Source organism: Phaethon aethereus, assembly GCF_964289735.1.
Source record: "Phaethon aethereus genome assembly, chromosome: 1".
Taxonomy (NCBI): Eukaryota; Metazoa; Chordata; class Aves; order Phaethontiformes; family Phaethontidae; genus Phaethon; species Phaethon aethereus.
The window spans coordinates 72524181-72537491 of NC_138575.1; the positions used below are offsets into that span (position 1 = coordinate 72524181).

The 13311-nt window shown below is 39.7% G+C and overlaps 1 protein-coding gene across 1 annotated transcript in view; it reads left to right on the forward strand.

Annotated features, from left to right (window-relative positions):
• The window catches only part of PIK3C2G (phosphatidylinositol-4-phosphate 3-kinase catalytic subunit type 2 gamma), a gene marked incomplete at both ends in the record, with an annotated part of 202712 nt that overhangs the window by 19605 nt on the left and 169796 nt on the right, over nt 1-13311 (forward strand). Inside the window, one exon of the mRNA XM_082012052.1 lies at nt 7130-7200. Within this exon, the coding sequence (XP_081868178.1) occupies nt 7130-7200 (71 nt within the window). The remainder of the gene's footprint in view (nt 1-7129; nt 7201-13311) is intronic.

Below are 13311 nucleotides of genomic sequence, written 5' to 3' on the forward strand. Positions count from 1 at the left end.
GCTTTGCTGCTGTACTAGTATCTAGTGTGTTACTGTAGAGAACACACAACTGAAAAAGACCAAAGGTTACCTTTTTAGAAAAAAATCAGTTTCATCAGAATTTAATGATGCTTTTTATTTCAGGTGGTCATAGAATTCTTATTTTTAATTGGCCTTTCTATATTTTGAAATATAACACGGGCAAAACCACTTGAAGTACTGTGTAAAATTAATTAGATCTGGATTCTTGTCATTGTCACTGAAAACCAGGGTAGGCTGATAAAACCCAGAATCACAGTTGGTGTGTTTGTGCATGTGTGATAGGCACTTGTGTGTATATGTGCTTGTTTGTGGACAAGGAGAAATGTTGTCTGTAGACATGTAGTTCTTACAGAAAAGATAGTTTTATCATAATTTTAAATTCAGGGAGATTTTTATTCAGATTATTTGAGTTTAAGCAACCTTGCAGTGGGTTACTGAGTTTTAATGACGCTGACGCTATTAAATGTGAGCTATTCCCAGTGGACCACCCTGAATAACTTCCAACACAAAGTTTGCAGTACAGCAGAAGCTTTGCTCTGGACAGTGTTCACTGTCAGTGTGTTGACTCTGTTCACAGGTAGCACTTGGTACTATCAGCCTGAGTTTGTTAATGTATCGGCCAAATAGCAGATTTCTGACAAAAAAGGGTAGGGGCTTTCTTTTCATTTCTGTTGTGTGTTACCACATGAAACGTCAAATTCAATACAACATGTTACCTGGAGGATTAAAAAAGGACCATAATGAGGCCAAATATATGTATTTTTTTAACATTTTAACCAGTTTCTAGATAAAAACAGCATAATTGACCGCTGATATGTACAATCCTGGCTTAAATTACTGGCTTTCTTCACTGCAAAAGTGCTGCCAAAGAAAGGCTTGAGAAGAGTGGAGTGATTGTGATTAGATATAATTATGGACACACGTAAGTATGTGTAATGGTGGAAAAACTATTTACCTTTTTTTAGGTCAGAGTCTCTATCTTTTAAATGGAATAGCATATTATTGACCCTTGTGCTGGGCAGATGCAGGTTTCCAACATTTTCTGGCCTGAGAAATCAGTGACATGAATTAGAAGTTTGATACAACTGCATTTTGCTACATGCATATAGCATGTGGTGAAGGTATTTTTTTACATGTATATACTGAAAAGAGGGAGCCTCAGACAACTTCCTGACAATCTCCTCTTCAAACTTCCAAGCCAGTGATTGATTCTCTACAAGTTACTCTGTCTTCAAACAGAAAAACTAAAATATAGACCAAATGGCCTATTTGCTGTATATAGACCTATTATTACTATAGGCCTTCAAAATTATCTGCTTTGGAACCTAATGATATGTTCAGCAATCTCTTCTGAAGCTTTAAAGCTTGTTTGCTAAGGAAGCAAAACTATACCAATGCCATCTGGAGACTGCCTTCATAATTCTTGCTTACCTTAAATAACTGTTGAAATTGGAAGCCATAGTTAAAAATATCCATCTGTACGTGCAGATTACTATTAAGCTTAATAACCAATATAAGTGAATGTTTATAAGTAATGTGCAACTAATTTTTTTTTAAAACAGACAGCTTATGAACTTTGGCCAATAACTAAATGCTCACAATTCTTTTGTGAATTCAGCTGAAAAAATGTATTTTTTAACGTGAATACTTGCTTCCTTTCCTTTTGTGGGAAGCTGGCATTCTGTTGTGAAGTATTCAGAAAGAAAAAATGGTCTTGAACTGAGCAGTTACAAACAAGAAATTTGGCCTTGGGCTTTACCTGGAATCACAGGGCTTTCAGCCAGTGGATGACCTTTAATTTGATTTTGTTTTCTTGAGATGTGAGATTTATTGGCCTTAACACTCTTGAACAAAAGTATTTTAAGACCTGAATTTTCAACATGCTGTATTCCTAACAAACTCCCAAATAAAGCTTATAGAGAGAACATAAGTTTGTCTTCAAGATAAAGAAACATATTAAAGCTCGAGTTTATACAGTCTAGGTAGAAAAAGAGCCTTTGTTGACAGGAGTGGGAATTCTGCGCTTTGCAGATTTTTTTCCACGCATTGAAATCCTGAGAATGCCAATCAATGTGGAGAAAATCCAATAGTCCTCTTGTCAAATGCTGGCACAGTTTATATTTGTTACAATAATACCGAATAAGGACTGCCAAATTTGTTTTGACTACACATCTGCTCTACTCTGTATCTTAACCTAGGTGGTCTTTAAAAGGCAACTCTTAAGCACAAACTCTACAAGTTGTAGCAGGTCAGAAGTGTTAAATTCATAGTGGCTGAGCGGTGTTTTTGAAGAAATGAGCACAGAAGCAGAAACCTTTGTCCAGATACCATTTCCAGGGAGTGCTCTGCCTATACAGAGTTGTCCTCACACTCTGATTATCTGGGTAAAGCATGAATCTTTGCAGTGGAGAAACACCAAAGAACACTTACAGATTTCTAACAAGATCCTCACTTGCTTCCAGAAAGGGATTTTTGGGCTAAAGCAGCCAGCAAACAATATTTCCTGAAAGTTCAAAAACATTTTTATTTTCATATATACCAGTGTTAATGGTGTTAATATTTTGACAGATGTAATGAGTTAAGTGTTAACATTCTGAGCATAGTCACAGATGAGAAGTCAGTGGTCCGTCATGATAAGAATGTGGAGTTTTTTTCCATTATTTAAATTTTTGTGACTTTTTAGAGGGATTGTGTAGTACCTCAAATAGAAAGGAGTCTTTTCCTGTGTTTAAGTATCCCTTGAAATTATGCTACTGTAAAATACTTCATGTTCTATTAATATGCTCAAAGTCTCCTTCAGCTCTGTTGCAGTTTGACAGGTCTAAATGAGGCTTAATATACTGTGATGCACTGTGGAAGCCAGGAGCAGAGACGGAACATCTCTTGGCATTTCACATTTCGGAAATGGTTAGAATTACCGGGTAGAATGATTACAAACAAACAAAAATAGTCTTTCAGGCAGGTAACTAAGAAGCTTGGAAGAAAATTAGCAGTGTTCAGGCCACTAGAAAACATTTATTTTCTCAAAGAATTTGTGGAACTATAATTAATAACGTACAGTAGGGTTTAACCACAAGGGGTGACATTTTAAGATATCTTCAAGTGAATTATTGATTGCCCCTTTACGGTAACTGACACGACTCTGAAAGCTTCAGGCCATGAAGTTACTTCAGACTTCTAATAATAGCAAAGAACATGAGCAGCTCTTGAGCTGGCATGAGCCATAGACCCGGAGTTGTCCTCCAGCTCCAGGGCGTGCTTGTGGCAGAACACTCATATCGGAAAGGAGAGGTCCTGCTCGCAGGCAGGAGCACCAGCGAGTCTGTCAGGACCAGAGAAAACCTAATGGAGGAGAGACAGACTGTGGTGCATGGAAAGCTGCAGTGTTCCCTTTCACTCTGGACCCAGATCTGTAGATCTCGCCCGGTCTACTGAATCCTGCTCCAGTCACACTGAATTCAAGGATCTGAGGTAGTCTACACTGAGCTCACAGTCACTGTTGTTGCTGCTGTTCTCTGAAACTTGTGGCTTTGGTCGTAAAATGTATTTGAAAATCACAGACCTAGAGGCAGTTTATGGAAAATAAATTTCCCTCCCTCAGAATTCATATAAAAAGATGGGAAAATAGTGTGCTTTAAACAAAACAAAACAAAAACCCCAAAACCCAAAACCAAACACTAAGACACAAACTTCGAGACTTTTAGGATACTTCAGCTACCTCAGACAGTTATGTACATATGCAGCTACTGTTTATTTTTGTGAGTTAATCTGCGCTTACTCTTCAGGAGAATATGACCTGTGATCTATAGGATACTTCCAAATTTTGAACTTTGGAATATGCTATTTTATAGAAATGTCCACTAAGGTTGTAGTTTAACTAGTGTCACAGAAACGTATTAATATCTTGACAGCCCTTCTATATAATAATCACCCATATGTATTCAGGTGCTAAACAATTCACATACACACAGCTTTTGCCCTAGTCCATCAGATTGCCTTAAGCTTCTGGGTTCTTATCAATCGCACATATCTCTCTGTTTCAGGCTCCCGCCTTCAGTCTGTGTCACACTGTTTCCAAGTTCATCCCTCTCTGTCTTCTAGACCTGTCAGTGTATGCGATCAAGGAGGAAGCTTGTCATCTATCAGTCTTGTTCTGTAGCTCAAGACTTGTCCCTTGTGATCGCTCGTTTCAGATGTGCTTTGCTATTTCTAAGGTGTCCAGAGGCAGAGGAGTGCAGTGGGACAGCTAAGCATTCGGTGACATTATGAAAATGCAGGGTGGATTTTGCAGAGCATGTACGCGAGTCATTTGTAGGGTAACGTGACTTTAAAAAAAAAAAAAACACCCACATGCTATGATCTGCTGAGACTCTAGATGGATGTAATTGACTGTTGCTCTGTTTAGAAGTAGCAAATTCAAATCATGATATTATAGCAAGCAACGATGGAGTGCCACGTGCTAAATCCTTCCTGGAATGCACACTTCTGATTATGGTAGCAGTGCAAAATATTCTCAAGCCTTGAGGTGCTATCCCAGTCCTCTAGCACGCACTGAAGCAGCACGATAGCTGTCAGAGGTCAGGTGCTATAAGCCTCAGAGTATGGTATAGGCAAAAGATATGAGTTATGAACAAAACCAGCAGTTATTAGATCAGAGCCCTGTGTAGCACAATTAGTGCTGCATTCAGGAAATTAGCATTCATAAGCTATCCTTGTTTGTCTTGTAATCATATTAGTAGGAGCAACTCGGGGGTTTAGAGGCAGATTCTGAAATTAGCTACTCTCAAAAGACCAGCTACTCTCAAATGCATCCCCGAACCTCCAGATACTTACCCTGTCTTCTCCCCTATAATAACGTTTAACACTCCCATGTCAATACACTGGGATAAGGAGCAGAGCTGTTTGTATAAGATCAAATGCCCAGACAAAGAGGAGCTTAGTGCTTAGGTCTAAGACTCATACATTCAAGGCTTAGTGCATGAGAACGTTTTTCTTCACCCCATTCCATTTCACTCATCTAATTCATCTTTCCTTTATTGTCACGATGTGATAAGACAGATAGTAGCGCTCCAGATGGGAATTCTTTACAGAACATCTGTAATGTAGCTAGCTCAGCAAGATCCTGCTCCTTAAGTGGTACCATTGCCAAATCTCTATACAGTGATCTAAAGCAGAATTAGTGTGAATTAATTCACATGTGATTTAACATATTTAAATTGAATCCAACCATAGCAGAGACACAACTTTCTTGGGAATGTTTGCTTCAGACCGCTACTATATTTCAGTTACCTAGAAAAAGTTGTTAGTGTGGTCACCTTATTCTGAACAAACCTTCAATATTTGAACTCACTAACTTTCAAAATATTAGGAGAAGGCTTTTTTAGCCAAGCAAGTAAAAGGCTGTTGTTTTTTTTTTCTTTAGAAAATACAGGTTTTATTTTATAATTCTTTGGCGGGGGGAAATCATGAATCATATTTCATCACTGTTGGATTATGCTGTTCTCATTTTTTTTAAACTTTGTTTTATTGTATGAAAGTTACAGCAGTAAAAGATGAACAGAAGAATTTTTTTTTTCTTACTGAAATGTTGTTCTTGAAGTGAAACCATTTTTTCTTCCCTTCACAGAGAACTTGAAAGCTTTGTTAGTTTAGTGTGGCCTAAAATAGCGTCAGCTTTCAGAATCTTCTGTATCTTTAGCCAAATATGTTTTCTGTCCTCTGCTTCACCTTTGAGCAAACAAATATTTTAGATTGGTAAATATGTAAATAAATCAGCTGTGGCCTCCTTGCTTAAGCTGTGTCCATCCCAGCCATGATTTACATTTCTAGAGCTACTAAGAAAAAAGTCTAGCAGTTGTCCCAGACGCTATGGAAGCAGAAGTTCATCACCACCAGATACCTCTGTGCTGTGCTGCTTTCCTGCTTCTGATTTCTTATTTAATTCTTTTCTCTCTCATCCCCACCCCAGTGTTATACCTGTTCATAACTATCATTCCCTTTGTAAGCTGTGACCAGTGAATTTGGGGTCATGCTTGTCACAGGCCCCCCACTAACTTTTCCCTATGAGTTACAAGGATCTGGACTCAGCCAGGAGTCAGTAAAGGGCAGATTTTTCAGGACATGGTGGTGCCTACAAGCTGGCAGTACCTGCCTGGCATGGGCTGACCTACCTCCATGGGGTGGGAGGAGTTAAGGCATCAAAGGCAACAGATCAATGGGCCTGGAAAAAGGACTATATCTGAATGGGAACGGGTTGATCATCTGAATATGTCAAATAAGGTAAAATCACAGAATCGTTTAGGTTGGAAGGGACCTTACGGAATCAGTCAGTCAGTGCTCAAGCAGGATCAACTGGAGCAGGTTGCTCAGGACCATCATATTTGAACATACTTCACAACCTCACAGGGCAACCTCTTCCCATGTTTGAACACCTTTACAATATTTTATTTTAATTGTGTTTTAATTTGTGCCCATTGCCTTTTGTCCTGTCAGGGGGAATTACTGAGAAGAGTCTGACTCCCTTGTCTTCATCCTCCCATCAGATATCTGCACACGTTGATAAGATCCCCCATGAGCTTTTCCTACTCCAGACTGAACAGTCCCAGTTCAGCCTCTCCTCACACAAAAGATGCTTTAGTTCCTTGATCATCTCTGTGACTCTTCACAGAGGAGTATCTTCAGAAGGGTTGCAAAGGATGGTATAGATGTTCTTCATTCTGTTCTCTCAGAAAAGAAAGCAGAGAGGTTGTGTGTGCAAAAGGGTTTCTGCTTCATGACTAGTGCATCTTGCCATTGCAAAAGGATGCCTTCTGCAATCTCTAACAAGAAAGCAGAGGCAGTGTTTACTGAGGCCTGGCTATAGTCTTCTTTTGTATGTAGCTAGAAGAAACTACTGTGACAATCTAGATGGGCCTTCTATATAGTACAAACCAGTGTAATATGAGAGAGGTTCACCAAATAAAATTTCAGACTGAAATGTCCTGAACGCTCTAAAAGGCAAGAGCTCCTAAAAGAACAATCTGGCTTTGGAAAATACCAGGCAAATCTCTCCAACATACTTCTTTCCTATCAGAAATATAATATCCCATTATGTGCTTCTCTTCCACAGCATGCGGATGACCAAAGGTCGTTCAGTGTGAATCAACTGTTAGAACACACTTGTTCCTGGAGACTGACTCGGTAAGAACTGGTATTTAACATTTAATTTAATATTTCTGTTTGTAATTGTTCGTATTTGTAGTGAGCCTTCTGGCCCTAAAGGGCAATTCTGAGACTTCCTGGGGACAGGAATGATACCAAAGAGAAAGAAAATCAGTTCAGTTTTTAGGTTCTTATTTTCAGACCTTATTGATTTCTTAGCAAAAATCAATAATCATTTATAGATCTGTATAATTTTTCCCCATTCTCTCCTCTTTCACATCGTTGAAGGTTTTGTTAGAGTTTTCATGTTTCCCAAAGTTCCTCAAGATTGAAGAAGTCATTATTTTCATGTGTGTGTTGCTCTTACAGAGAGAATTTTTAAGAGTAAATACTGTAATAATAATGGATTTACCCTTCATTATGCCTGTAGCTTCACAGTTCAGTGATGTTTTGTTTTATTTTATTTTCTTAATGGAGGCTAGCTATGACAAGTTTTTAACTTAGCACTTAAAGTGTATCTGACTCTAAAGCTAACCTACCATGGATGAGCACTAAATGAGATAGATTCCTCATTCAACTTTCATTATGTTGTTTCATGCACTTAGATAAAGAAGCTGTTAACACTTTTTGTAATGTTTTTCATCAATGTGTTATAAAGTACTTTGCCAAGAATGGTAAATGCCACACCTGTCACTTACCAGATGGAGGAAAACAGAGAGGTGGTGGCTTGTTCAAGGTGAATATCTGGTGCTTACTGAGGACCCATCTGGTTTCCCAGGAGCATATCCCAAACTTCCATTCTGGTCCTTGCTATAAAGATATCAAAACAATCATACAGTCTATATGCACTACTTATTGACTTTTATTTCTTGTGATGTTCTGCAAAATTTCCTCTGATACCGTAAGGCAATGGATACCTGATAGTATAGGCAATACATACTTTCTTTCTTCAACCACAAGTTCAGTAAGTATTGAAAAAATAAAAGCTTGAACTGTGTTTGATCACAATTTCCTGCTTGTCCTATGGATTTTTGATGGGTAGGAGAAAAGATTTTCCAGCAGTGATGACCCAGAAAGATCTGTGGTCAGGCCTTGTGCTCTCAATTGCATTTCTAACTTACTCGAGAAAAAAAAGGGGTGATAGCTAAGTGACAGAAGTTTGCTGTCCATAATGCACACAGGAGCTGCCCGTGATGATCTGCAGAAGGATTTTACAATGCTGAGTTGAGTGTGTGAGAAAGTTGCAGAAGAAATTTTGAGAAGATAAATGTAGATGGGAGGAAATGGTCTTAAATTCACATATGAAATCATAGGCTCTGAGTTGACTTTTATCACCAGGAGTGAGTTCTTGGGGTTATAATAAATAGTTCTAAATTTCAGCTTGCTGCACAGCAGCTGCAAAAGAAGATACAACAAATGTTGGGAATTATTATGAAAGAAATGAAAAACCAAGAAACAATATTATGCCACAGTATCAGCGTATGGTGTTCATTTATCTTGAATACAGCCAGCAGTTCTGCTTCTCCCATTTCAAATATGATGTAACAGAACTTGAAAAAGTGAAGAGAAGGGCAGCAAGGATGCTCAGAGGAATGAAATGTCTTCCATATAAGAAACAGATAAGTAACAATATTCTTCATCCTGATGAAGAGATAATAGAAGATAGGTATTATATAGATGACAAGTCTGTGAAATTGAGGAGCACAGAGAATGTCTGCAAAAAAGGATCATTTACTGTATCTTCCAATGCAGGATAAAGGGAGCATGAAGTGAAAGTAGCAGTTTCAAAATGGACAAGAGTGGGTATTTCTTTGTATAAGACCAAATTAAGTAATGTCTGGACACAGCCTGGCTTACCCAAGACTGTGTCCAAGATGGTTTCGGAATATCTCCAGGGAAGGAGACTCCACAACCTCTCTGTGCAACTTGTGCCAGTGCTCAGTCACCTTCAGTACCTCCTGTGTTTCAGTTTGTGCCCATTGCCTCTTGTCTTGCCACCGGGCATCAATGAAGGGAGCCTGGCTGCATCATCTTTGCACCTGCCCTTCAGGTGTTTATATATGTGAAGAAAATCCTGCCCAAGCCTTCTCTTCTCTAGGCTAAACAGACCCAGCTCTCAGTCTTTGCCTATAGGAGAGATGCTCCAGTCCCTTCATCATCTTAGTGGTCATTTGTTGGACCCTCACCAGTACATCCATGTCTCTCTAGTATAGAAGGAGCCTGGAACTGCACACAATACCCCAGGTGTGGCCTCACCAGTGCTGCATAAGAGGGGAAGGATCACCTCCCTCAACCTGCCGGTAATGCTTCAAATGCAGCCCAGGATACCTTTAGCCACCTTTAGCCTTTTTTCTGCAAGGGCACATTGCTGGTTCATGTTCAGCTTCCTGTCTATGAGGACTGCCAGGTCTTTTTCTGCAAAGCTACTTTCTGGCCAGTCAGTCCCAGCATGTACTGGTGCATGGCGTTATTCCTCCCCAGGTGCAGGACTTTGCACTTCCTTTTGCTGAAATTCATGAGATTCCTGTCAACCCATTTCTCCAGTCTGTCAGTATCCCTCTGGACGGCAGATAATCCTTTGGTATATCTGCCACTCTTCCCAGTTTTGTGTCATCAGCAGACTTGCTGAGGGTCCACTCACTTTTCAATCCACCTCACTGTCTGCTCGTTCAGCCCATAGTTTATTAGCGTCTCTGTGAGGTTCTTATGGCTGATAGTGTCAAAAACCTATGGTTTCGTCATGGAGGTTTATCAGGTTGGTCAAGCACAACTTTCCCTTGGTGAATCCATTCTGACTACTCTCTATCATCTTCTTGAAGTTTATGTATCTGGAAATGGTTCTCAGGATTAGCTGCTCCATCACCTTCCTAGCGTTCAAGGTGAGGCTGATCAGCCTGTAGTTCTCTGGATCCTCCTTCTTGAAGGTGGCAGTGACATTTACTTTCCTCCAATCTTGAGGCACCTTTTCCAATCATCACGTTTGTTCAAAGATTATCAAAAGTGGCCTGACAATGACATCAGCCAGCTCCCTCTGCATTCATGGGTGCATCCCATCAGGGCCCACGGACTTATGTATGTCCAGTTTAAGTATTCTGTAACGTGATCCTCATCCACTTCCTAGCTCATTCCAGGGACTGCTTTCTGGAAGCCATGTCCATGAGACAGCACCACACTAGACTCCTTGCACATATGCAGTCTTCCAGTGTTGGCTTAAGTCTTGCTTCAGGATGTGCATTACATACCTTCCATGCTATGGTATGGAAAAACTGCCATGGCGGACTGCCTGATGTCGTGTTGGGCATTTTGAACTGAACGCCTCCTTTTTAACGAATAAAAAACCTACATGTCTTAGTTGCACTGTAGAGTCATAGGGGGCCTGGAGTAGGCTCCCACTTGGTGCTATCCCAGGGTGCACATCTGTTACTATCTGTCTGTGGCTACTCCACGTATCATGAACACAAGCCTTCATACACTCCTTAACTTAGTGATCAAAAAATCACTTCCTGGAGCAAACTTCTGTAGCACTGTTCACATATTCTTTTTCCCTGTTGGAGGCAACTAGTTTGAGCTGAAAGGACTGGCACAATTATGTTGAGAAGGCACTTAGATTTGAAGCACCACCAAAAATATAAGGTGAGCTATACAGTGAAGAAAAGCCCTTATTGTTGTAAGCAACACCACCGTAGTATTTTTTTGAGTAGGCCAGTCAATAATATCATATCTAGTCACAGCAGCTGTTTCTAACATAGCATGCAACAACATCTTTGTGCTTGTTCTGCACTGGGGGGTACGTTTGCAACATGTTATAATGCCTCAATTCTGTATCTAGCTAGGGCTGTAACAGAGCTGGAGTTGGTGGATGTGGTGGAATGGAGATGCAGTAGCATGGGCTCGACATAGGCTGTGCAAATCTGCCTGGCACCTAGGAAGGCCAGCAGATTACTTTCCCATGTTGCTGTGTCTTCACAGCTGTGAGTATTTAAATTAGCTATATAAAATAATGCTTAGGGTTGTCTGCGTGTACTGTAGTTACATTTCTGATTGTAGCACACAAACATTTGTGTTTTAGAGAACATATGGATTGAGGTGCTCAGTCTGCTTAGATCCAGCAGAGCAGGAAAAAGAACTGTTTGAACTGGCTTGAGATGAAATAAAAAGAATGAACTGGAACCTCGCTTCTGTAATGATCAGATCTGTTCTCACAGGCAAATGTGAACAAATAAAACCAGCAGCCCCTGCATCACTTCATGCATTGATTTTCACAGCTTGAAAACCAAACACAATGTAAATCAATTAATGCATCAGAACTGCATTGAACCGTTGGCCCATAATCTCTGCCACTGAGGTGCCAGTAACTATAACATGATGGCTATTCTGATGCATGCAGTTAGGCACAGCTTGGTTAGGCAGCATGGTGATAAAACAGCATTTTAGAAAGGAAACCTAGTATTGCTCCACAGCCCGTGCTGCTGTCAGGAAAGTGAAAAAACGGATGTGCTAAATATACTATATACTTGTCGTCTTCCTTCCATATAGAACACCTGAGACCTAAGACTGACTCTCAAGTTGTTTGTACCTTTCTTTGACATTGAGGAAATTTTTGGAGCTTTTAGCAAGGCATTATAGTACAATAGTTTTGAAAAGAAAAGGAAAAAGAAACACTGAGTGTTCATGGGTTGGTTAGCACTGCCTTATTTATACATAGCTATCAAAGGTGTACAAGTATGAAGTATGTTTCTGTGATAACATATGGGTGTTATTAGTTATCCAGCAGCCAAAGATTCAGGATAACATTAGTAGAGGTATTTTGATCATTGTCACAAGTTGCTGGATTTGTTTCCTATTAATTATGTAAAATTATGGGTACTTTATACAGAAAATTCTCTAGGGTAGAATAAACTGATGGAAAATATGCTAATTTTTTGAACTAGTATTGTAACTTATTATTCTGAAATTATTCTGAAAACTGCATTTAGGCCAAGCATGCTAATAAACATGCTCACCTGTATGCATCAAGGTAACAAGGCAAGCTCATATGTCCAGAACTACTTTTGAGCTGGGTAGTACTATGAAAAAGATGTTATGCCTGGAGACTTGGTCAAAGGAGAGCGACAACTTGTATTAGCTATGATTTAACAGGATTACAGGAGGAATTGCCAGACAGCTACTCAACGCACAAACTGCCTGGCTAGATAAGGCTAGTGCAGATTGGAAATAAAAAGCTGTAAAGGCAAAACCATCTGGAGGAAGAGGTGAATGATAGGCAGCTATGGGGAAACGCACACTGGTATTAGCACAGGGAAAGCCGCCTAACCTTTCTCTATTCTGTATGATGATTTCGGTGCAATGACTCTTTCCTTCTATTGCCATACAATATATATATAATGAAAGTCTAACCAGGTGCCATGAAACCTGTAGTTCAGACCGTAGTTGCAAGGCTAATCTCTGATTGCTCGGTTAGCCCAACTAACATATATGTGGACACGCACTATTTCTCTGTAAACAATAGTCCATTTGCTCTGAAGCAATCAAAATACTTTTGTGACTTTCCGCTACCAGATGGCAGGGGGGGGGAAGTTCTTCTAAGCCTTCTGAAGAGAGACAACCCTGATACAAAGGGTCAATGGGAAATAGGGAAAAAAAAAAAAAGCCAAGAATAAAGTGATAGAGTAAAACAAATAAAAACTGAAGAAAGAATATAAATTGAAATTTCCACTTTTTTTATAAAAGCACATGCAAACCCTACCACTGAGGACCATCATGGCAATAATGTGTCCATTTTACCAATCAGTAGGCTAAGCAGAGTGTGGAAGTGGGAATTAAGGTTTCTGTACCCTTTCCTGAAGATTTGACCCTATAGAGGAGGCTGTCAAAAAGAAGGTATATTCCTGTGTGTAATAACCTTAGCCATGGTCTCATGGGCACCTTTTTTGTTTTCTTCCAGATGACAAATAAATGATGGCTAAAATTTCACTGTGCTTGAAACACAGAAAATTATACAAATGTTTCTTAAAAGCAAAACTCTGATTCTGGTTATCTGTTGGGGATAGCACTTGGAGAGTGTGGTTCTAAAACGGTGAGATTTACAGCTGAAGCGTCACTCCTGGAGTTCGTGTAGAGAGGTGTATCCTCCTGCTCATAATCCTAATT